At 38.0% G+C, this 24,558-nt stretch overlaps 1 protein-coding gene across 1 annotated transcript in view; it reads left to right on the forward strand.

Moving 5' to 3' along the window:
- snd1 (staphylococcal nuclease and tudor domain containing 1) overlaps window positions 1-24,558 on the forward strand; it is a 154,583-nt gene that overhangs the window by 71,976 nt on the left and 58,049 nt on the right. The window contains exon 17 of the mRNA XM_023952284.1: window positions 22,089-22,277. Coding sequence (XP_023808052.1) covers window positions 22,089-22,277 — 189 coding nt within the window. The remainder of the gene's footprint in view (window positions 1-22,088; window positions 22,278-24,558) is intronic.

Consider the following 24,558-nt stretch of genomic DNA (forward strand, 5'->3'; position numbering starts at 1 on the left):
CTATGCCTCCCTCCTGCTTTCTGCAGTGTCCTGAGGTAGTTGGATAAGCTTAAAGCACAGACCTTTTTAGGGACCAAAACCAGTTTGCTCCCTCAGTCTCCTTTTTTCAGCTTTTATTCTTAAAGCTTTGTAATGTGGCTCTTAGGGAGATTTTGTGGTTTCGGGGAATTGATGCACACTTCACAAAATAGGCAGAGATGGAATGTGGCATCCCAGCGCTAACCACATTTTAACTCACCCGTACCCAGCACCAATCGACCATTCCACGAGTCGAATGCAGGCAGATGGGCTCTCTGTTTCTCACTGGCTGCTTTTCTTTCATGGTGGTTGGTCTTTTCTTTTCTCTGTACTTCCTTTCTCTTTACTTTTTCTTCCATCTCCTGCAATCTCCTTTTGCTGCGTCCTTTCGTGGAAAAGAGGAACATGAATGGACTGCTGACGCATCATGCTTGGAGCAGTGCTAGGCTTTGATGCAGTGTGTTGTGCATTAACCCCTTTCTCCAATTCACTCCACCCCAACCATCTCACAGACTTTCTTCCTATCTGACTATACGCAATGATAGTATATCTTGTATACATAAATGCAACTTTGGCGTCAGGAGACACTTCAATAAAAATAAATATCTTCCAAAGTTATGTACAAATGAGCAAAAATGAAAATAAAATGTAAGAGGAAAAAACAAAGCAATTCAATTAAAAATTATTCAATTAATTGAGTTTTGCATAAAACACTAGTCAGTGATGCTATCTACAGTCAGGACCATAAATATTTGGACAGAAACACATTCTTTCTAATTTAGTTTCTGTACATAACCACAGTGAATTTTAAATAAAACATCTCAGATGCCATTGAAGTGCAGACTTTCAGCTTTTATTCCATGGGTTGAACAAAAAGATGGCATAAAAATGTGAAAAACTAAAGCATTTTTTAAACACAATCCCTTCATTTCATGGGCTCGTAAGTTATTGGACAATTGACTTCCATGCTATTGCATGGGCAGGAGTAGGCAATTCCCTTATGTCATTATGAGTGAAGCAGATAAATGGCCTGGAGTTGATTAGAGGACTCGTGCTTGCATTTGGAAGATTTTGCTGTGAACAGACAACAAGCGGTCAAAGGAGCTCTCCATGCAGGTGAAAGGAGCCATCATTAAGCTGAGAAAAACAGAAAAAAACCATCCGAGAAATTGCTACAGTATTAGGAGTGGCAAAATCAACAGTGTGGTAAATCATGAGAAAGAAAGCAAGCACTGGTGAACTCAGCAACGCAAAAAGACCTGGACATCCACGGAAGACAACAGTGGTGGATGATTGCAGAATCATTTCCATGGTGAAGAGGAACCCGTTCACAACAGCCAACCAAGTGAACAACGCTCTCCAGGAGGTAGGCGTATCAATATCAAGTCTACCATTTCCATGAGTTCAAGACTTCAGGCTGTCATTGCCAACAAAGGGTTTTCAACCAAATATTAGTAATGACCATTTTGTTTTCAGTTATTTCATTTGTCCAATAACTTACGAGCCCATGACATGAAGGGATTGTGTTTAAAAAATGATTTCTTTTTTCACATTTTCATGCAATCATTTTGTTCAACCCATGGAATAAAAGCTGAAAGTCTGCACTTTGATGGCATCTGAGTTGTTTTATTTAAAAGTCACTGTGGTGATGTACAGAAACTAAATTAGAAAAAAATGAGTCTCTGTCCAAATACTTATGGTCCTGACTGTACCTTTTATAATGCTCCAGAGTTTTGGAAAAGCCAAAAAAAGAATGGTCAACATCCTCTTAAACCCTACCAAGTCCAACGTTTCAGCTTATTTTCTTTACAATTTAGAATCAAAGTTGTATTTATGTATAGACAGAAGTCTAAGTAGAAACCCCTGAAAAATAAAACTGTTTTCTTTAAATGAAAGCAGAAATGAACTGTAACAAAACAGCCCTCTAGCTTTCAAATCATATGTCTCTGAAAGTTGTTAGAGCACTTTAAGCAGACAGGCCGTAACCTTCGATCTGAACACAAACTGTCGCTCCAGGAAGCACACACCCTTAAAAGGTCATGTTAAAGAAGGCAAATGGGAGAAAACAAGACATTCTTTACCTTCTTGCTGCAGGAGAAGTAGTAAAACAAATGCACACTACTGTCCCATCACCCTTCTTTCTGATGATTTGTACAAGCCTCGTGTCCATTAAAGTAAGTAGCAGTGTGGGTAATTGATGGTTGGTAAAGCTAGCTGTGACAGTGCAGCTAGGTGTGTTTGTGTCTGAGCTGGAGAGCAAGCGTGCGAAATAGACGAGGAGGGAGGAGAGAAAGCACAGAAGCTAGAAAAGGTCACACTGCCTGTAGCGCAGTACGTTATTCCCACTGGCACAGGAGTATAGAGCCAGCTCCAACATTATACACACACGTACACACTCTCCGACTTTCTCCTCGACTTCACTGCTGTTGAATACGAACTAGCTTCAATGAAGCACATGTAACGGGAAGGTGACAGCCACTAGAGGATAGGGAAAGATTTTCTTTGGTTATTAAAAAAATAAAAAGGGGAAACTTTTCCTTCCCAAAGAGATTCCCCTGCACCACAGTGACATGGAGACTTTGTTCAATGCAGCTCTAGTCAATCAAACTTTTGATTGAATTGAAGAAGCAGCTTTCAAGTTAGAACAATTGTATTATAATGTACACAAACTGAAGCCGTGTTGATAGTTCAGTGTTTTTTTTCCCATTTTTATAGAGATGAAGTATCACATTCCAGCATAGCCCATGGTCAAACGGGGATGAAAGGGCCTTTAGTCAAGAGCTATCTAGGGAAGGGAAAATGCACAAACTAAAAAAGTGCAGTAGGAAGTGCATAAGTGACAGCACCCTTTTTTTTCAAAATGAAAATGAAATAGTGAGGCAAAGAAGTATTTGGCAGTTACTGATTCTGCAAGTGGTTCCACTTATAAAGATGAGGGCCCTGAATGTTTTTTATAGATACACTTCAACTGTGAGAGATGACATGTAAAAAAAATAAACCAGGAAACCACATTGTATTTTTAAAATGTATTTGTATATTGGTGCAGAAAAAGGTTTAGTCAATAATAAAAGTTTGCCTATATACTTTGTGATCTAGTTGGGGGAAAAAGTTGTACTTGCTGTTTTTCACTGAAGCTTTGAATGATCGCTGTAGCATCAAACATTGTGCCCAAACACGTGTTGTAATTGTTGTAACTGTTTTTGTTTGCTTTGTTTTCCCAAGTAAACCTAGAATCAGGTTGATCTTTCCCTTATATTCAGAACTTCCCAAATGATTTGCTTACCTGTAAGGTGTCCTTCGCTGCAAGGTCGGCTGTCCCCATTCATTTTGATTCTCTTTTTTTCAGCTTCTCCATTCCAACCCCATTCCAGTCTTTCAATGATCACTTTGATTTCCCACGACTAATGGAACCTGGCAATGGCCTTCCAAACTATGTTTGCTCCACTTACTAAAAGTCGTCATCCCTTTGCATTATAATGGGATTTTGGCCCACGAGAGCCAAGAAAGCTTGATAGTCAGCCAATCTCAGATACTGGTAAGACTTTTTTCAAGGTTAAGCATTTATGCATGTGTACTTTTCTCATATGGTATTCCTGACCTTGAAAAATAAGTTACAAGTCATTATTTTGTGTTTAGGACAAATACCAAATAATGCAGATGTTTTTGGAGTGGTATTGCATCTTTAGTTACTGGTTTTTGAAATCTTGGTCACTGTGAACTCAATGTTCAACATATTCTTTCTGGAAAAGAAATGTTGTTAAGGCTTACCTTCTGGACTTGTTGGACAACGACTGCTCAATAATCAGTCAGATACGTGGTCTTTTTTGCCATAGTGCAAGCTTCATGCCTGCTGTATGACCCTTGGCTACAACGCCTTGCCTTAGGCTCTGCAGAGCCAGCACCAGGCCAGCAGAGCACTGGGTGTTCTTGGGGTGCTACACGACCTACTTTGGTGTGACCTGTCCACCAGCATATGCGAGGGGTATATCCAGTCATTTCAGAGTCCATTCCCTGAGGTCAGTGCTAGCATATCTGGGATGTGGCCAGTCACATGTAGGTCAGCAGCCTGTGTCTGTGAGTCTGTGCGTGTGTCCGTTCTTTTCTATTTGCATGAATGGCCCGTGGTGTGGTGTACTAGCAGTGACAGCTGGTTTAAATAAACTGTCCAGTGATATATCTAATGATAATGAGTAGTATTAGATACTTGTTTTATAATTTAGGTGCCAATTTACTCATATCACTTATTCTTTTGTACATTTTTCTTCCCAACATTCAGCCACTTCCAGAATGTTTTATGGACCCTATTTTTAAGACTGTCAAGTCATGCCTTGGTGAGCTATTTAACATGGCATGCCCCTGTGTCACCCACCAACCAGTTTTTTTGGAACTCTGTCTCTTACTTGCACACCTTCGCTGACCTAGACAGATTTATTTATTTTATCCAGGAAATAATTTGCCATAAATCCCATGCATCTTAAGCACAAATACACACAGACATAATCAGATTATCATTAGGGCTTAAACGGCTTTATTTTTTTCTCTTTACGCACACACCATAAGTTGGTGAATTATGAGAGTATTATAAGCAATAGGATGTATTAGTGGCTTCCATCTGGCAAGTTTGGATTGGTTGCGTTTAATCAAGGATACCTGGTTGGTCTTGCCAATTTCATTTGTTTTTGAAAGCCCAAGAGTCATTAAACCATGCTTACAAGAATAACTTTCGAGGATGTCCTCTCTTCATTTGATTAATTTTGCTTTACTGGTTAAGCTTCTTTTTTTTTTTTATAATCCCTGTGAGAAATGTAATTGAAACTAGATGAAAATGTTTAAAGAAAATGTTTTTTGGACTATATTTAGCCTCTTTTGGTAACCATGTTCTCTGGTCATCAGGAAATATATTGTTTAGATTTTCCACATTTTAGAATTGATTTTCAATTTAAAAACACGTTGGCAGGTATTTAAAGACCTGGTACATATAAAAAAAAGTTTCTGTACTTGGTTTGCCAGCAAACTTTCTGGTAGAAAATTTGTGGGTTGTTGTCAAGAGAAAGTATGATATCAGACCCAAGCATTCTCAAGACCTGAGAGCAGATATCAAAGTAACTTAGGCTTCCATTACACCTATAAAATGTCAGAGGCTGATTGCTCCAGGGGTCATTGAAGCAGTAAGTCATGCAAAAGGAAGTCCAACCAAGTATTGAGTGCATTAAAATATAGTTTTCAGAAGCTGAAAGGTTTTGCTGAAAACATCCTTTTTGATTGGTCTGATGTGATATTTTAATCTTCTGAAATGGAAATTTGGCTATCAGTATCTATAGGGTTTAATAGAGCATCATTTTAAAAATTACTAAAAATAGACTTGAAATATATAAATCTTTGTGTATTGATTCTGAATAAAATAAGTATCACATTTTTAAATTGACAGAAAAAAAGAAATTTTTCACCATATTTGTATATTGAGATTATGTTCATTTTATACTTCATTTATGTTCAAAAATCTGTGTTCTGAACAAAAAGTGCTGGGGGAAAAAATCTAAAAGCAGAAATTCCTAGTGTTTCTGGTGTGTACCCTTTTGCAAACGTAACCATCCTCTCGTTGTATAATGTACATAGCAATTATTTTCTTTCACTTTCACCTCTTACAGGTTTATTATAAGTTCATAAGGTAATTGTATGTATTTATCTTGGTGTTTACCCTTGAGAGTGCAATTTTGGTCAAGGCAAATCACAGAAAAGATGTTTTTTTTCTCATTATGTTGTTTACATCTAGCATTATTAACAAAGACAATGTCATTATTTCATTAATAACCCTATAGGGTTGTAAAAAAATAACATTTTCTATACCTGTAGCTTGTAGAGTCCTTTTTCATAGTTGGCTTGTCCTCACATGTCTTTGGTCAACAGACCCAATTTAGATTCATACAGCATCCCTGTGTACTCATCAGTGTTGCCTTGCCAACTGCTAGACCTGGAAAATTGATGTCTCTTTCTCTGAGCAATGTGAAGGTAAAAACACAGTAATTCACTGCAGAGAGAGCAGTTAAATCTTCCAGACTCTCAGCTCCAGGGACCAAAGACGCCATCTTCATAGTGATCTCCCCTCCCATCTGGTTGATAGTTTGTTGGGCTTTGGTTGGATAAAATGTACTCCCCAACTACCGGTACATGCTACTCTACAGCATAATGTAAACTTCTGATGGTCTTTTGGAAAACCTTTCTATTCCTGTATAAATTGGAATACTTTGAACATTTCAGTCAGTCCTATTGTTTAAAGCTCTTCAGCAACTGCACCAGGATGAGTTTTTTTTTTTTAAACTAGGGTTTTTGTTAAAGCAGCTCAACAATTTTTCTTCAGCTAATTTAGTTGAACTGCTCCCCCCATAAACTGGACAACAGATAGACTTTTTATAGTGTTGCACATATGAACCATAACTGTCAGGTTTCATACAGTATGATTCATACTGAGGCCTTATATAGTACACGATATAAGTGTGAAATACATTTTATTTCCTGTCAAATGTACCTGGAGCTATGGAATAGTTATTTCTTTATGTAGAAGTTGTAGATTTTAACACCAATTCACTAGTAAATATTTTCAGCCTAATTGTTTTGTTTTTTGCACCAGATATCTTGAGAGAAGCACCTTTAAACTATACTAAAATTTCAAAGTTATTTTCTTTTATTTCTCCACAAATGGAGCAAAAACCTAAAAAATAAATAAATAAATAAATCAGCAAGTTTTTTTGTTTTCCATAAATTTTCAACCTTTGTGCTAAAGATTAATAGCAAATGTAAAGATAAAACAGCAGCTGCATAGTTTTATTTTTGATAAAGCTTTAGGTCACTATTACTACAGCAATTTAAATTCTGTATAAATCAATTAATTGGTCCTGAGTGCATTGACTGAGATGCATTTTGTTTGCCCATTTTCTTGTGCGACTGCTCATTCTCTCGATCAGTGTCGCCCGCTCCTCTTTTTTTTTTTTTCTTCCTGTGTAATATCCTCCATTTCTGGGCCTCAATGTATTTCCCTGCACTGGGATTTGAGGAGCCAAGCTGCGTGTCTAATCTATGAGCGCAACCAGCACAGCATCAAATGTTTGGGGCTGCTGTACCTGCAGCCTCCAACAATACAACACTTGAACAGTTGCTCACTCAAGCAGATAGGAGACAATGTATGGTGGGAGGACTCCGGGATGGAGGGATAGCTGAGTGCATGCTGAAATTATTGCCAAAGAGCCACGCAAAGTTTAGAGGAATCGAGTAATGTAAGGGTGGAAATTGATCAAAAGAATCGTCATCTCGCATACACATACGCCCTCCCTCTCGATCCCAAGCCCTTCGACCTTGTTTAAATGTGTTCTGTAGGAATGCAATCAGGGATTTCCCTTGGAGGTAGGCCACGGCTAGGGACCAGTAGGGTCCCAGCTATGAAAGCAAGGGGCGAAAAAGCAGCAGGCAGCACTTTCTAAATTGAAGTCAATAACACAACAGCCCATTCTATCCTCCCACACAGTCCTCTTACAGTCACCAAGCAGAGCTGAGGGTAGAATGTCGATTGAGTTCTCGGAACCAACTCTACGCTTGGTGACATGCGTTTGTGTAGATCAACACATGACAGAAAAGCATCAGTGAAGGCAAGTGCGGGGCCGGTTGTATAAAATATAAGCGTTAGGAAAAAAAAAAATGTATATATTTTCCATGCTTGACATCTCTGCCAGAAATTCACCTCAAACATTTATAGGGAATTGGCTTTAACTTCTCAGGTCTGACCAAGTGCTGAGTTTACACACCAAAGTGATTTGTATTGTACATTTAGCTATTGTAAGAAATCTTGCTAATGTTGGCATATTTGAGACACATGCACATACAGCCTTATTTTGACTTTAATTCCTTTCCGCGTGTTAGCACTTCTACAAAGCTTAGGGGGATTAGAACTGGTATGGTTGGCCTTCTCTGAGCAAGGATAGAAAAGAAAACTACTGACTAGTAAACACTCTGCTGCCATGACAGGACAATGTGTCTATGCACGTGCTGTAAGCCGACACACTTTTGCATCTGATGTCAACATTAATGGTTACAGGCACATCCACACAGTTTGAAACAGGCATGTTTGTTTGGGAGCTTGCACTTTTTACTCACATTTGCTGAGCCTAACATTTAAAGGAGTGGATCGACTACAGTTTTAATACCCTGGTTTCCCAGCAGGGTGCTGACCTCCTTGAGCTTTGTGTTCTTTTCTTTTTTTTTTTTTTTTTTTGTACGTCCAGATGCAAATTCATTATCACAACTTGGATTTCAGCTTGTGGAAATAAAGGACCTAATAGTCTGCTTTTTTTTTTATTAGTCTATTTGAACCAGTTGCACTTAGAGGATTTTTTGCTTTACTGAGTGGAAATAAATGATTTTAAGTTCCTGATTTGTTTAAATTTCGCAAGTTTAGCAGAAAAAAAAACGTAATTTCTTCAGTAAACTGATAACACCTTCTGACATTAACTTTCAAATTCTATTGCAGTTTCACATCATGATTGTCACCTTTCAGTTGCAAAGTATGGCTCATCCATTGCCATTATCTCATACTTTTGTCATTTTGTGCCTATCTGCTGGTTGATCCACAGATCCATTTTGTTCAGTCCAATGATTTCCCGCCCCTATGCCTCTGCTCTTTTCCTGTACTCTGCCAGTTCTGACTGATAGCATCAGTCTAGGTCACTTACACCCTAGTTGTGTTTATTGGTGTGTGGCCCAGTTCTTTTTTTTTTTCCTCCAATAATATGCTCCTGCTCCAAACACACACATCCACACACACTCAGACAGGAAAAGCTTGACACATGGATGAACAGTGGTAATTTCCCTGGACAGACATTGATTTCACTTTCATTAAACTGCCTTGTTTGACATCCTGATGGAAATCATCATTTTTTTCCTCAACGATCACTTTCTTGGAAAGACGTATGTGCCTTATCTTTTTTTTTTAAATTTATTTCAAGTGAACACACAAGAACCCATCACACAACCAAACTGCAGGCTAAATTTGATATTGCTTTTAGACACATGGTACTGATTGTAAATATTGTATTTGTACTTGGGTATATAAAGTTTTGAACTCGTAACCTGATGGGAAAATATTTGTGTTATGACTCTAATATTAGTAATTAGTCATTCTAATAGTTTAGTTCCTTTCTGTAAATCATGACGCACAGGTTCTTAAGGGCATACTCTACAGTAATGCATAAAAATGGACAAAGGCACTCAGATGGACTTCCTTAAATATCTCCCACTTCAAGAAACACTATTCACTCTTTCTGTTACTGGATATATCACAAGGTAACAGCTTGTGGGTAAATGTTTTTACGTCTTCAAAGGTAGGCGTAGACTTAGTGAGGCTAGAGTGAGTGTTGACCTTGTCAAAATATCGTTGTAGCTTGCAGCTTCATGATATAGTTCAGTGGTAAGTGGTGTCTTTTTCCCTGTGGCCACATAGCAGACATTGATTTGGAAATGTCTGTGTACCACTGAATTGTTTTTTTGTTGTTTGCCAGTTCACTGTTAAGTATTCTTGCGTTCCACATATTTACATAGTGTGCCTATTGTATTGTTGGAATCTTTTTTGCTGAAAAACGTATGCTTCATTTGATAAGCCGATTGTGCGTCTGTGTTATAGCTATTGTATTTAATATGTGAGCCAATTATATGATCTCGATGGTCTTGCCAAAACAGGCAATGCCTTTGTGTTATTTAACTATGTTCATTAGCCAGCAGTACTTAAGTTGAGTCATTATCAGATATAGTAAGATCAGACAGAGAGAAAAAAAAAAACACTTTGCTGTTCACTAACAAGATCAAGATCACCATAGATGGAAAGTATTTGGCCTCGCTGCGCAATGCAATAATACTGAGTTAAATTTGTGGCAACATTGCGGAGTGACATCACTTAGCTCAAGGATGTGTTTGATGCCCTTTTGTTCACGTAATCTCACGAGTGACTCATCCCTCCTGCTATTGTACCTCCACTCTATTGTCCTGCATCTGTGTTTGACAAGAAAAGCGGATGTCTGATAACGTGTTGCAGCTCCGACAAAAGCCTCTGCTAAAGAGATGCAGTATTGGGTAAACAAAATGTAGTAATGGAATGGTTAATTGATTCATGGTTGACTCATTATTACCCTTTATGCCAAGGCATCGCTGTTGTCGAAGGCATAGCAATTTAATCATGCCATTAGAGAGGGGGGAAAAAAATTCTCTTACTGTCATAAAAATTATGCCTTCATATGAATTTTAGATTCCACCATCTTATCCCTGCAAATGGTTTATCCCTAAAGCTAAGTCCATCTTAAGTTGCTCGTTTTTTTTTCTCCTTTTTTTTTCCCTCCAGCATCTCCCATCACTAACTGTGCTGTTTGGTTGTTGCAATTTACCCTTTTGTGAAAATATCTAAATTTTTTGTGTGCAGTTTTGTAGACCGGAACAGGAGCAACGTTTTTCTCTTTTCATTCTCTTTAGTGTTCTCTGTTGTGCTCAGCCTTGTTGTTTCATCTCAGTGTTGGCCTAAATTTGGTCCCCTGTTACATCATTATTGAGGCATTTAAACACCTGTTTTTTTCCCGTTCCAAATGTTAACAGAGAATTAAAAATAAGACATTACTTAGAGAAGTGGTGTCAGGACAGTTATTGTTCACAGTTGACTGAAATCTTTTCATTTTTTCTCATAGGAGACTACTTTAAAAAACTAACATGGCTAAGTTAAAACACCTTACCAAGCTTTACCATCAATAATTGGGCTTTACTTGGTTAATTTCAAATGAGGAATACAAAACTTTAGCTTAAAAACCCATTCCAATAAAAATGAGGTTTTCTGTGTTTTTGACAGTTTCTTGTAGCATTTTTCTAATGATGGACGACATAAAGTAAATTAAGATAAAAAATGCACTTCTGAGCATTTCATTTTTAAATCGTGGTGAATCAGGAAAAACCTTGTAGTTGTTTCGAACAAACTGCAATCGACAGGCCACTAGCTCCCTGCTCCAGTCCATTCTGATGCATCCACTGCAGACAAATAGATCCATGTACATCTTGGGTTTTTTCTTTGTCTGAGCTGGTATCTTGCTCAAACTATACGGCTGGATAGCTCCGATATTCCTCGCAATTTGTGATGGAGCAGAAAAGTTATCATGATTATAAAGGTGTGCTTTTACAACAGATCCAAAGATGATTGGAGTGGGACTTCAAGCTTTTTTATGGCATTATACATCTATAGTATATTGGCCAACATGTGAGATTTTTCTACTTCCTTTGGTTCCCATCAGCTTTAAGCTATGTTGGAGTTGGACAGTTCAAAGTTTACCCATTAGTACAAACATCTGACAATGTATATAGCCACTGTACAGTTTTTGAAAAGAATGCATGGCTGCAGCGTAGCATTGTTTCTTTTTGTGAACAATTCTCCCACATTGTATACTTTGTCCCTTTTCAATTTTTTAACCAGTCCTTTTCTGTTAAAGGTAATTTAATTTGTAACAAAGTTAAACATGTAACCTACTTTTATGCTGAATGGCTAGAATTACTTTTAACTAGTTTAGCTGACAAACAGGGTCAACAAATTTTCTTTAGTATTTTAACTTGATGCCTTATGAAATAAAAAGATAAGTAGCTTAAAACAAATGTCGACGTAAAACCAAAGATCCTTTTACATCATTCTTTTAATTAAGTCAGTATTCATAAGACCAAAAAATGCAATCAGACAGTTGAAACATCGCTCTGTCCCACTTCTAGCTTCTCCATCCTGTTTTGACAACTCTTTACTGCATTTCTGCTTTATAGCAACGTGAAGTAGCTCTTCAGTGGCTCATCTTCACCACTTGTCCCGCACTCAAACTCCAACCTCTGCCTAACAACTCTTCAACCAACCTAGCAACGAGGCACTGAATCTCATTTTGACAAGCACACAGAAATTGACAAAACGCTGGGTAGAAAAATGCCTCAGTTGGCTTTATTTCGCTCCTTTTTTTCCCCTCGTTCATTCTCGTACTTTGTCAGTGCAAGCAGGGTCTGGGAGGACAGAATGGCTTTTTGAGCGACACAAGCTGGTGATGCCATTTGGCACGTCAACCAGTGAATGAGGATAGAAAAGGAACTGGAGACAAATGATGATGCAGTAATGATTGTCCTATGCCCTCTCTTGATATTTTTACCCCATCTCTTTCTGTTGGTCAAAAAAGTTCTAGTTGTTTTCAAAAGACTGGGATGTCTAAAAATGTTTGTTACAAATATTTTACTCAATGAAAATATGTACAGGTTTTTTGGTTTATGCACTTTATGTATAGTTTTATGTAGAATTTATAGAAGGAATAGCAGGCTAGTGTAAAGGTTTATCGGGAAATTTCAGTTTTTGGCTAAAGGTTGAGACATTGCATTCTTTAAAAAAAAAGGTAAATAAATTTGCAGATTTCATTTTGAATTATTTTACGTTCCTTACTATCCTGCGTTTTGCAGATTTCCATGTTGCAAAGCACTTCTCATGTACTTTTTAACTGTGCTAGTCTTGTCCTGTTGTAATCAATTACAAAACCCCAACAGGAATACACTAGACAAATCTTACTGAATCAGATTCTGCTGGACGTCCTTATGTTCATTAACCACATTCTTCCTGGTAATTTGGTTTTGCATAGAATTAAAAATGCAGTAATCCAGATTTGTAACGACTGATCTCTGCTTTTACCCATGCAGAGACTATTGAACATGTAGTCTTAAATCTGATTTATGAAGATGAAGCAAGTCTGTTAAACAATTGTTAATGTGGCAAAGATCAGTTGAGCATTTTAGACGATGTACTTCCTTTTTGTTATTAAAAAGAATAATCTGCATCACAGCAAACTATGAGTGAGGGAAGACCGGAGCGTGAGATTGACAGGCGGATCGGAGCGGCGTCCGTAGTTATGCGGTCGCTGTATCGGTCTGTCGTGGTAAAGAGAGAGCTGAGCCAAAAAGCAAAGCTCTCAATTTACCGGTCGATCTTCGTTCCAACACTCGCCTATGGTCATGAGCTATGGGTCATAAACGAAAGAACGAGGTCCCGAATACAAGCGGCTGAAATGAGCTTCCTCCGTAGGGTGGCTGGGGGCTCCCTTAGAGAGAGGGTGAGAAGCTTGGTCACCCGCGGAGAGCTCTGAGTAGAACCGCTTCTCCTCCACATCAAAAGGAGCCAAAGAAAGGTGATGTGGTTATCGTCAACCCCTACATTCTACTTTGGTCTTTAAATGCTACAGGACTGTGAGCTTAATACTACATTTACAACATGGGTGGACTAGTCTTTGCATCGCACTGATGTGAGTAATGCTTATAGGAGGGGCTGCTTGCAACTACTGATGAAACATTTTAAACACATACCACTACAAAAGTTATTTCTTTAAGTCGTTACATTATTAAGTAGAAATTTTCCAAAAAAGAAACAACCATAATTTGATTTGATTTAATTGGATAGAGCGTCTTCTCAAAATTGGTTGTAAAACATACCCCCATTATTCACTCATCTCTGTGTTGCTGATCTCTTCATTGATTGCAAAATAATGACCAAACTTCATTTGGTCTGCACTCCAAGGTGTAAATGGAGCTGTTGGAAATAAGCCTCATTTTGTAAGGCAATGTGGCTTAATGCCCTCTCTGATCATTTTGACCACCTCTAGATGTGCTCAATGTGGCTTGACTGTTCCCACCAAGCTTTTACTGCTTTAGGTAGCAATTTTAAAGTGTTTCTCTCCTCTGTACCCCCACAATCTTTAGGATGCTTAACGCTTTCACCCAGAACATACTTTACCTTTTAAGAGGAAAAAAGCCCAACTTCAAATCCCAGTGTCCTTTCTATTGTTTTCATAGCTGCCAGGATTTAACATTATTTTCTCCATTCCAGGCACATGTTTTCTGCTTTTGTTGATAAATTAGGAATTGATTTATATTTATAATTTGGACATTGTTTTGCAGTTAGTTTTTGAAATGTTTTCAACTGTCATTCTGTTCACGTTTTCTCAATTGCACCACCACACCAACCAGTCAAAGGAAATTATAATAGTATTAGTACAAATGTCGCTCAATAATCATCGACCACCATGCCATGTTGTCCCTCCCTTAAAAAAATTAGATGGATTGTAGTTATTGCTGTTATTGATTTTTTAACACCAGGCTGTTGAAGTCGGCTTAGACCCTTATTCTTTCTGAGGCATGTTTTGGTCAATGAACACTGTCAATTGTTTATTATTGTAAAACAAGGCACGAATGAAGCAATTAAATCTAAAGTTTAGTATGACTTGTTTTGCAGACTCACTTATTTTTATTTTTCTACTTATTGCTTTGTAAATTTGACTTGGTAATATACATACTGACCCACAAATTCAAGCTACTGTGGCTCATTTACAGTGAATGCAGATGACTAAATGATGATGCGCTGAAGTAGGAGCTCACGGGAAAGTGTGTGAGTTTCAGGCCTTACCTTCCTGACATTTCTTATTGATCCATTTCTGTACTCCACATAGTCTGACTGGGATTTTGATGGTCATAACATTGCTAGATGTTGCTTTACTAGGATTCTATGACCTTTTCCCCATGTTGGGACCGTAGTTTCTCTAGTTCCTAATTGTTACAGGTAAACTTCAGTCACTTTGGTGGTAAAAACTATAAACGACAAGGTCACAGATGTCAGGGGCTGTCACAAAGGCCAACAGAAACCACCTCTGTTTGATTTCTTATATTTACATGAATCAAAAAGGTTTGATATAGCCTAAAAAGTATTAATAAACCAAAATAGATTTTTACTCTACTTGCAACTTATGACGTTCTCTTGACCTGTAGAATCACTAATTACATCAAATGTCTTTTTTTCTGTACCCATTATTTTAACTGTTTGATTTAAATGTTTGTTCACACTGGAGCCATGTTAATTGCCAGGTGCAACATCAATCTATTTCCAGCTAATTTGCATATTTGATTTATTGGTAGTATGTTTTATACAAACTGCAAGAAATTATTTCTATTTTCATTTTGTTTGACATGGTAATCATGTTTTATTGCTTGATCTGACAGACAGGTGATATCTTTGCAATTAGTTAAAAAGCAAGTCTGCTGTATATCAATTGTATCTGATTGTTTTAAAAAAGCTACTGTACATCTTGCACAGTAAAAAAAAAAGTCCATACATTTCAACAGATACTTGGAAAATTTGATGTATGAAAGGAATGCTAAGTCATTACTTTCTTTCAGATCTTATGCCACTAGCAAAGGGCAAATTTATTTTGACAATACTCCACTTAAAATGCTGAGTGCATTCAGTTGAAATCCCCCCCAGCAGGAAATCTTTCATAATTTATTGCCTTAGTTTAGTAGTCTACCATGGGTCATTCTAAGGGCAGAACCCGATTCTCCTTTGATTGACCCACTGTGGACACGTCTGCTCTCTCTTCCTCCATTTATCGTCAGGCCCCATTATCTGTGAATGCTTCAAAGGTACCTCAGGCCTTCCTGAAACGCCCTCCTTCCCGTTTAACTTCAGTGCTTCGCTGGAGACTTTTGCCATAAGAGATCTTTTTCCCTCCGGTCTAAGGTAGAACACAGATAATTGTCTACAAATTTTGCTTATTTAATTACAAATGCTGTGTAGAAAGGAGTCTTAGACTTTGGTGACATAGATGCATGCCGTTGATTTACTTTTATTTTGTTATTTTTTTTACCTTTTACTACACCACCAACTGATATTTTTGAGAGAATACTGATGCAGACCAAACATCAATTATCTATTGATGAAAGAAAAACTCATTAATGGGCATCAGGCAAGTTTAATGGTGGGAATCGCGGTTGCTTTCCTGACCGTTAATAGCCCTTGCTATTTGAGGAGCTGTTTGACTTTTCCCAGTCCTGTCCCCGACAGACAGCAGCCTGCCATTGACAGTGATGCATGGGACCCCCTGAGTCACATTGATCACCTTAGGAAAGTCTACACATGGGCAGAAGCACAAACCTTTTCCTGTCTGGTGTGTACTTCATTCCACCCCTGCAAGGCTTTGCTGAAATAGGTGGGCAAAACTAGAGAAATAGTAGGCAATGTACAGCATATAAGCAGTTTACTCCTCAAATTGGGATTGTGTGAATTAATCAAATTAACCATAGCTAAACTTGTTTTAGCAGTAAATATCAGTCAATTTCATGTCTTGTTGTTTTTATTGTTTGGAAGGATCTCAAATGTCTGGGTAACACAACTTTGTTCTGCTTAGTTTAGTCAGTTTCACAATTTGCAACCGCTATGAAAGTAAACAGTGAGTTCAGTTGTTTGCTAATTAACCTTGTTTACATTAAGTTTTAGTTGCATTCTTTAATTGAAAAGCCGGAGCAGTCGATATTCCCCTCCCCACTTTCAGCCTGCTCACTATCCCTCATTGGTTGTTTGGGAAGTGCACGTTCTCTGCCTTTTTTCCCTTTGTTTGTTTTTTTTTAATGTCATTTCTTGAACCTCTGGCTCTTTGCTTCTAAATATTCAATTAATCAGTTTTTCATTTTTTTTCTTCTTAATTTTCTAACTTTTTTATAGTCTTCTGTTGTTATGTCTCCTGATTTGGTCATATTAACAGATTAAGCAGGTTTTCTGTGTAATGCTTTAGAGTTTTTCAAACTGTGCAGTAATAGTTTGGATCTGGATTTTTGGCTACATTTGTATCTTAATACCATTCAATTTGGGTGTAACTATTGGTAATTTAGATGTTTTTTTTTACTAAACAGTTATTACCAAGCCACCAACTTTGTAATTTGTTTGCAATTTTAATCTCATTAGAACTTTAAACATTTGTGCATTAAACACGTTACTGTAAATGGCAGATGGTATTCAAAGTAAACTCTACTCGATGTGACCGTCCCATGACGAATTCCCTGAACTTAATATAATGTAAATTCTGAAAACAAAGCATTCAAACTATAATTAAATGAGATCTCATTCCCTCAGTTTGACTTTATTCAAGCTAAAATAACCAGGTAATAATAGCTAGGTAAATGTCTCCATTTTTTTTTCATATTAACACGAGGGACAGAAACAATGTATGAAACAAAGAAAGTTAGTAGGCGAAAAAAGTTGCTGGCCATTACGACATACATGACTACTTGCGCAAGAATACATGGCGTTTTGTTTTATAGGCACCCGCACGGAGCTGGAAGCGTCAGCTAACCTCGTGGAAGCAGCTTTCACAAAAAGGGCTGCCGCCTTCTGGCTTAATGAGAATGAGTGAAACACAAATGTTTGCACCTGCCTGTTTGTTTTCATGGTTTTCACTGCTTGCATCAGTGCATTTCAGAGCCCACTTTGACAAATGGGTACACACAGAGTTTTCTCTTGCGCACGCACACCAACACACACACACACACACACACAGGCACACACACACCAGAAACCACATTCTGCATCGCCTACCATTCACAATATTTACCTTAAAGTTTTATGAGCCACACATATAATTGGACTCATGCAAACTGAGGTCTCTGTGGGGATGACCATGATCTTGGTAATTGGACCATGCACTAAAACTTGAGTTGTAAATTATTGCAGAACTGCTGGCTGAGACGACTGTAAGCTTTGACTGACAGATTAATCTTCTCTTTACCCAGCATTATAGATATATACCCCCCACTCCCACCCCCATATAAAAGCATATCTGTGACATGTTTGGGAATTCTATAACCAGCCTTTTTAGTTAAAGGTGTAGTAGTTAAAAAAGATTCTATGGGGCAGAAAATTAATTAGTGTTGGATTGTCTGAAGCATTTTTGTCATAAGACATGTGCAACATAAGTCAGCAAAACAAATGTAAAAAAAATGAGGAAATCTGCTTCACGCTTTTCACTGATAGTAAATAATCCTGAGTCAGCACAGCTACTATAATCCTCTAGACAAAAGAAGCCAAGACATTTCTCTGGATCTAAAATCACAAACCGCTTTGGTGTAAAAATAAAGCACAATACAGCTGCTGTTCTGTAACAAAACGAATGCAGACGTCAGCATATTCTGAATTTCTGAGAAGATTAAACTTTTTTGTTGTTGGTAAAAAGCGTACATAAACACAAAAATGTAAATTATCCAATCAGGTTGTTCCACATCAGTTCCCATCATTTTAAAATTGTCTTGGGGAGGTAAAATGGGTAAATTTGGCTCTTTAATGGTATTTTTTTAGTAGTAATAAGTAGCATTTTTATATCTTTGCTTTAAATATTCATGATAGTAGCTTGTAGAAGGGAAGGAGAAATATAGACTGCTCTATGGAAAGTTGCATTAAAGCTTTGAAGTGAACTCTGATCGTCAACAACTAGTTGCTAATCCATAGTGGGGCCTTTTTTTAAATGCTCTTTTAGTGTCCCCTTCAGCTTTTTAAAGATAGAAGTACCTGTATTATTAACACAAATATTAATGTGCAATGATCCTTTAGCATTTAATTTTGTTTTTGTTTTTGGTATTTCAAACTGAACTGTGTACAGCAACTTTGCTTTTCTGCTTTTTAGAGATACTTTGTTACATTCTATAAGCATAATAGTTTAATGATTTGAAAGAACTGCTTAAGAATTGAGGACTTCGCTCCAGCTACCCTTTAGTTTTGCCAACTTGGGCATCATGGTTTCTTTAATGGTTTGGCATCCCAAATAGACTCATGCAGTTTCATAAAACCTTGGCTTTTGCATTCATTTATTTTCTCCAGGTGTGCTGGATTTGTTTTCTGTGGCCATAGTAGTGAAATAAATCCGTGCCAACATATATTTTCTTCTTCAATGGCCAATCTCCAATGCTGCTCCATTTTCTTTGAGTGCAGTGCTTGGCTCTGACGAGATCTGTCACCTACTATCGTCTTAGTTGATTATTCATTCACTTTCAAACATCTGAGTGAATTAAATCCAGTGTAGTTTTAAAATTTGCCCTTGAGCCAGGTTTCATTCCAATGGTATCAAATAGTGTTGTTTTGTTCTGGTGAAAGCCTGATCGTGTGTTTGCACACACGTGCAGGCGTTGTTTTTTTTTTCCTTTTTCTTTTTCCCGTCCACTGTGTCAACACAATCCCAGCATTTATGAGATTACCAGAGCCCATTTGTGTTCCGGCGGGAGCCATCTTGGCTCGAATGAAACCTCCGCTGGGAACCATCTGGGTTCTACTGAAAGCAGCCTTCCCTCTACCTTTTCTGTCCTCTCTGCATTGTGAGCAAATCTATTTACTTTAAAGGCAGGACAGTTTTTTTTGTGAAACTTGGACAGTAGTGTCCTCTTGAAAGAAAACATAGGATTGTTAAAAGATTTTGATGTCAATACTCAGATCCCTAAAAGCATTTGAGTAAAATGCTTACTAACAAATAAAATACAAATCCACCATTTGTTGTTGAAGTAACATGTGGTAAAAAATATAAGTTCATATATTTTTTTCTTTTATGATGGGTATAGGTATATAGAAGCTCTCTACAGTAGATCTAAAAACCCTTAACTTAAAAACGTACAATTGATATTCAACCCAAAGTTTTGTTTCTCCTTTTATTTTTGTCTTTTTCTTCTTTAGCTCTCATTGTTACTTCAAATAACTGTTGTAATGAAAGCTAATTACATTTGTAGCAATTTATTTTTTTCTCTCATGATTTGCCCAATTCCCCATTTTACATTTTGAACCTCTGAGGACCAGTACTGCTCTTATAGCCTGGTTACATAAGTGCTTCTGCACTCCAAGACAAAGATAAAATGAGGTTAGTGTCTGGGATAGTAGAGTGCAAGAAAGTATAATGGTGAGTGAAAGGACGTTTTGAAAGGACAGATTAGATTAAAGCAAACTTGGATTCACTGTTGGTATATCCTAGTCCTATGTCTAATATCCGTAGGTATTTTAGTCTAGATTTTTAAAGCATTGTAAATTCCTGGAATCTGATCATTAATGCCATTTAAAATTGTTCTAACCTTTTAAAATATAACACTTGTACAAACAAAAAAATAGTTTTATTTATTATTTCACTCAATGGGATTAGATTAGGGAAATATTGTGTAGGGAGTGAATATAAATAACATTTTTTAAGGGTGCAAAATATTATGTACTCACCGGTACAATACCAACTGGTGGCGCCTCTTTCTAAGACCCAACTCATAGCTTACCAGTTGAGCCACATCTGAGTCAAAAATCTGGCTCTTTTGGTAGCTGTGATTGCTTTGGTATCTTTCCACCTTCCAGAAGTGTGCCACGGCACCAGTCCTTTGACTCAAGAATGGACTACTAGTAATGCTGTAATGGGTCTTGCAGCCAAATAGGAGAAAACACACTTTTCTATTGCTTTGGTGCACGTTAGCCATGTCTAGTCAACAACAGTATAAAGAGTTTGAGTGGAGATCAGGATAACAATCAAATCTGTATAGTATTATCTTTGTATTCCAGGCAATTTATGTGCCAGTATGTTGTTGTTCACCTATCGGCACATCACGTCAGGAGTCGCCGTAGGGTGTTTGGCAAATATTTTTACGCTGTATGCTCATCTTGACACAATCCTGTTTTATCTGGGCTGGGGACTGCCACAGGGAGACCCAGACTTGTGTCTACATAGTTAGGCAGTAGATAATAATGAAGGTCATTGCTTCTCAGGGTATCCCATGCGCCACCCCCACACCCAACCAACTGAGCCAATTTTTGTGCCAATAATATTGGGTCCTAATATAGTGGTGAGCCCGATAGATAAAATTGAGATTTAAGGTCTAATGTGGTGTTGAAATTCTAGTTTCCTTAAAACACGTACATTAAAATTGGTAACCCTTTAATCTTGTTTGATTCTAGCACATCTTAAATGATTACTTTAGATATTCTGAACCTATTTCTGAGTGGCTATGGTTATTGGCTTTTATTTATAAGCTAAGCAGAATTGATTTACTTCAGATGCAGTTTTGTTTTACGCACACATATAAACGAAAACAGGGAATAGTTGAATATAGTATCCAATAAATGCTCATCAACCAGGATTTCAATTTTTGATGTGCTGCCAAAAGCATGTGGTTCATTTAACCCTCATATTTAAAATAACTTTCTCAATAAGCTATAATTTCCTTGATGAGACTGTATACTGAGTTGAGCTCCAACAGAAGGTCATAGTATAAATATGAGCTTTAAGGCCAGACTGCTTGTCAGCCACTTTACCCACACTTGCAATTATAACTGCGTACTCAAGGTGGATTTGCTCTATGCATAGGTTGCCATTTTGTACTTAATAGAGCATATTGTGGGTTCAGCAGGAAACGCGTTTTACTTCAGCTAAGAACACGGCAGAGGAGTTTACAAACTTAATTCCATTCAGATTTCCCTTGTGACTTCAGGGCTAAGCAGTCCAAGTCTTAATCACTTGACTTTCCCCTATCTCCTTAGCACACCTGGCCTCTCACTTTCTCGCTGACTTTAGGCTTCAGAGAAGCTAAAAGTATTTTTCATTGTACAGGACATATTAAACAAAATGTAATGAATATATTATTACCCTGAAACGACAGAATTTGTCAGTCAGGAAAATGGCAATGGGGATACACCTTTAACTCTTTATTAGCTGGGTTGTTTGTCTCATTGCCTCATTTATTTACTTGATGTAATGCAGTTGGACCAGTGATTGGCACAGATTATGAAGAATTTATTAAGAGATGTATTTAGGGTTGAACTTTTAAAATTCAAATTCTGAAGACAGCTAGGACGTTTTATTTTCTAGCAGTAATTACGAAAATGCATTATCTCGCAGTCAAGGCTGTGTTATTCTACTGGGTTTGGCCTCCAGAGAAATGAGGAATAGTATGTTGACCAAAACTGCTCAATCGAATTTTTGCACAACAGATCAGTGAAACAGAACCTAGTTGTCTGTCTTTCCAAATCAATGAAAAACCTCACAGCTTTCATTGAGGTCTGTTTAAGGAAAGTGTTGTCTGATCAGAATTCCTCATCCATTTTACTTCTTAGAATGAAATTTCAATCCTAATCTTGATCAGATCAGATCGTTAACTGAGCCCCGGTTTCCTAATGTTTAACTTTTTTTCTTCTTCTGTTGTTTGGTTTGCTTCAGGTGGAGGTTGAAGTGGAGAGCATGGACAAAGCTGGAAACTTCATTGGCTGGCTTCACATTGAGGGTGTGAATCTGTCTGTGGCGCTGGTTGAAAACGCTCTGTCCAAGGTTCACTTCACAGCAGAGCGCAGCCCCTACTACAAAACTCTGGTCTCTGCAGAGGAACAGTGCAGGCAGAGGAAAGAAAAGGTGAGTCTCAATTCACATTTTACCATACAACAAATCTTTTTCACCCCCACTACTCAAAGAAGGAAGGAGGGGGTATCTCAAAAAGACTAAATTCAAGTGACAAACTGCTCCAATGAACCTTTCAGGTTGGGAACATTTCTCACTTTAAAAACACAATATATTTCATTCAGACACAACACGGATTACATCTAGTTTAGTATATCTTTTGTGTTCTGAGAGTTTAAGAATGTGTAATATTTCTTTAAAAAAAAGTTGGCCATGAGCAGCACATTTGTGTTTCTTGTGGATAAGTTTTACTCTATGAACAATTCACACCTTACCACACTGCTCATGGGTTTCTGGCTCACCTATTTCTATCTGCAACTTCATTGTGTATTACAGATTTATGAGTAGAGTTTAATCTGTTATTAAAGAAATGAAGACCAATAAAGGATTCTGCAAACAAACAGTAAGGAGCTCTTTGTTTAATAATGAAGTATCAGTCATAAGATATGAGACCAGGTCATCCTCCAGAGAGCATACATTTGACCAAAATGTATTAACATGCAGTCACAATTTCTAGCAGTTAAAGCTCCACTGTTGTGAAATTGCTCTATCCATGGTTGCAAATAGCCACATTTGCTGCTATCATTGAAGCTGTCTTTCCTCAATGGCAGTTCTTTGATGGATGGAGGCCTCGTTCACAGTGATACTGATCTTGCCTTGCATTTTCATTATGGCTCCACGAGTCACCCCTGGCAGATGCACAAAGTGCCCAGCCAGCTGTCATCGTTGTCCTCCTCTCTATCTCTGTAACTTATTTCTTTCACTTGCACTCTCCTCCCCCCCCTCTCCCACTCTCTTGTTCTTCTTTGGGTCCTTGAGGACACACAAATGCCTTCTCTGCCCATATAAATGTGATGTATTGCTCCAGCTAAGACGAGGTTGTGTTCTTTCTCCCTCCAAAGAATTTGTCATGTTCATAGTCTGTATGTATCTACGGTGTTGTTTGCTTTCGGCTCTTCTTTCTTTTACAATTATTCCCCATTTTGCTCTTCTTGTCTGTCTTTTCCTAAAACTCACCAGTTGAATACCATGAGTGGTGCACAGGTGAGCCTTTGTCAGCACTGAAAAAGAAAAACATCTTGCCCGCCATGTGAACACAGGGACCCTGCCACGATAAATCTAGCCACAGCGTGAAGCCTCATTCCTGACAGCTCGAACAATTTCCCTACATGCTTCCAGGCCTCTTTGTCCCATTGAGACAGATTGACTCTAACCACAAGGTTTTGACTACATCTAACCTGAGTGTGGACAGGGCCATGAGGAAGGACGGCAGAATGGGGCCGGAATTGACCGGACAGACAGCGACTGTGATGTTAGTTTGCCACTGGCAACAGTGGACAAATCGACCAGTCAGATTTGTTTGTGTGCGAGTTGGCTATTTTGGAGCAGTCTGCTGTATGTGTGTGAATTCAGCTGGAAGGCAGATAAGGTGGGGCTTGGCTCTCTAATTAACCCATAGAGACCATGTCAAGAAAGCTAAGAGCTTTGCAGTTTTTGTCCGTTTCTTTTGAAGTTGTTGCAGGTTTTTTTCTGTGTAAGCTAAGGCTAGGTAGGGTAAATTGCATCTTTTCTCCATCTCTTTCCATCTTTTCTCATTGGTACCTTTATTGTCCCTATGGCTGTAGATAAGGAAGACATCAGTGGACTGCTGTGTCAGGTATCTGCAAGAAAGAAAAGGGTAGTTGTGATAAAGTAGACCAAAGATGTGTGAAAATATACACGCACAGTCATTAAGGAAAGCGTTGCGTTGGTGGACCAGCAGGGACCCAAGAAAAATGAGGGAGATGGGAGCTTGCTGTAGTAGCATGGTGAACTGGAACACCTTGGTTGGAGTGACTCAAGTGAATATGAGATTCTGTTGGAATGAGACCGAGGGGAAAAAGTGATTGTGCTGTAATTGAATCATTCAAAGGACTTGAAGAGCCTTTTCCAAAGCTCAGCACATTTTGAATTTCACATATCAGCAAACAATATTCGGAGCAGTCATTTCAGCAAATAAAATGTCTTGTATGCAAGACAGACTGATCCTGTCCTGGACCCTTGCTGTTTAACATGTACTTATACATAGGACATGTTTCCTGTGACATGTCTTTGGTAGGAGAGTGTATTTTTTCCTGTCATGATTCGATACACATCTTGATGCATGGTCCACGAATCTGTACATTTCTTTTTTTTAATACATATTTGTATCTCTTACATACTTTTACAATCTTTGGGTAAAAAAGTCAGTCTTGCA

The sequence above is a fragment of the Oryzias latipes genome, chromosome 23, assembly GCF_002234675.1.
Source record: "Oryzias latipes chromosome 23, ASM223467v1".
NCBI classification, from domain to species: Eukaryota; Metazoa; Chordata; class Actinopteri; order Beloniformes; family Adrianichthyidae; genus Oryzias; species Oryzias latipes.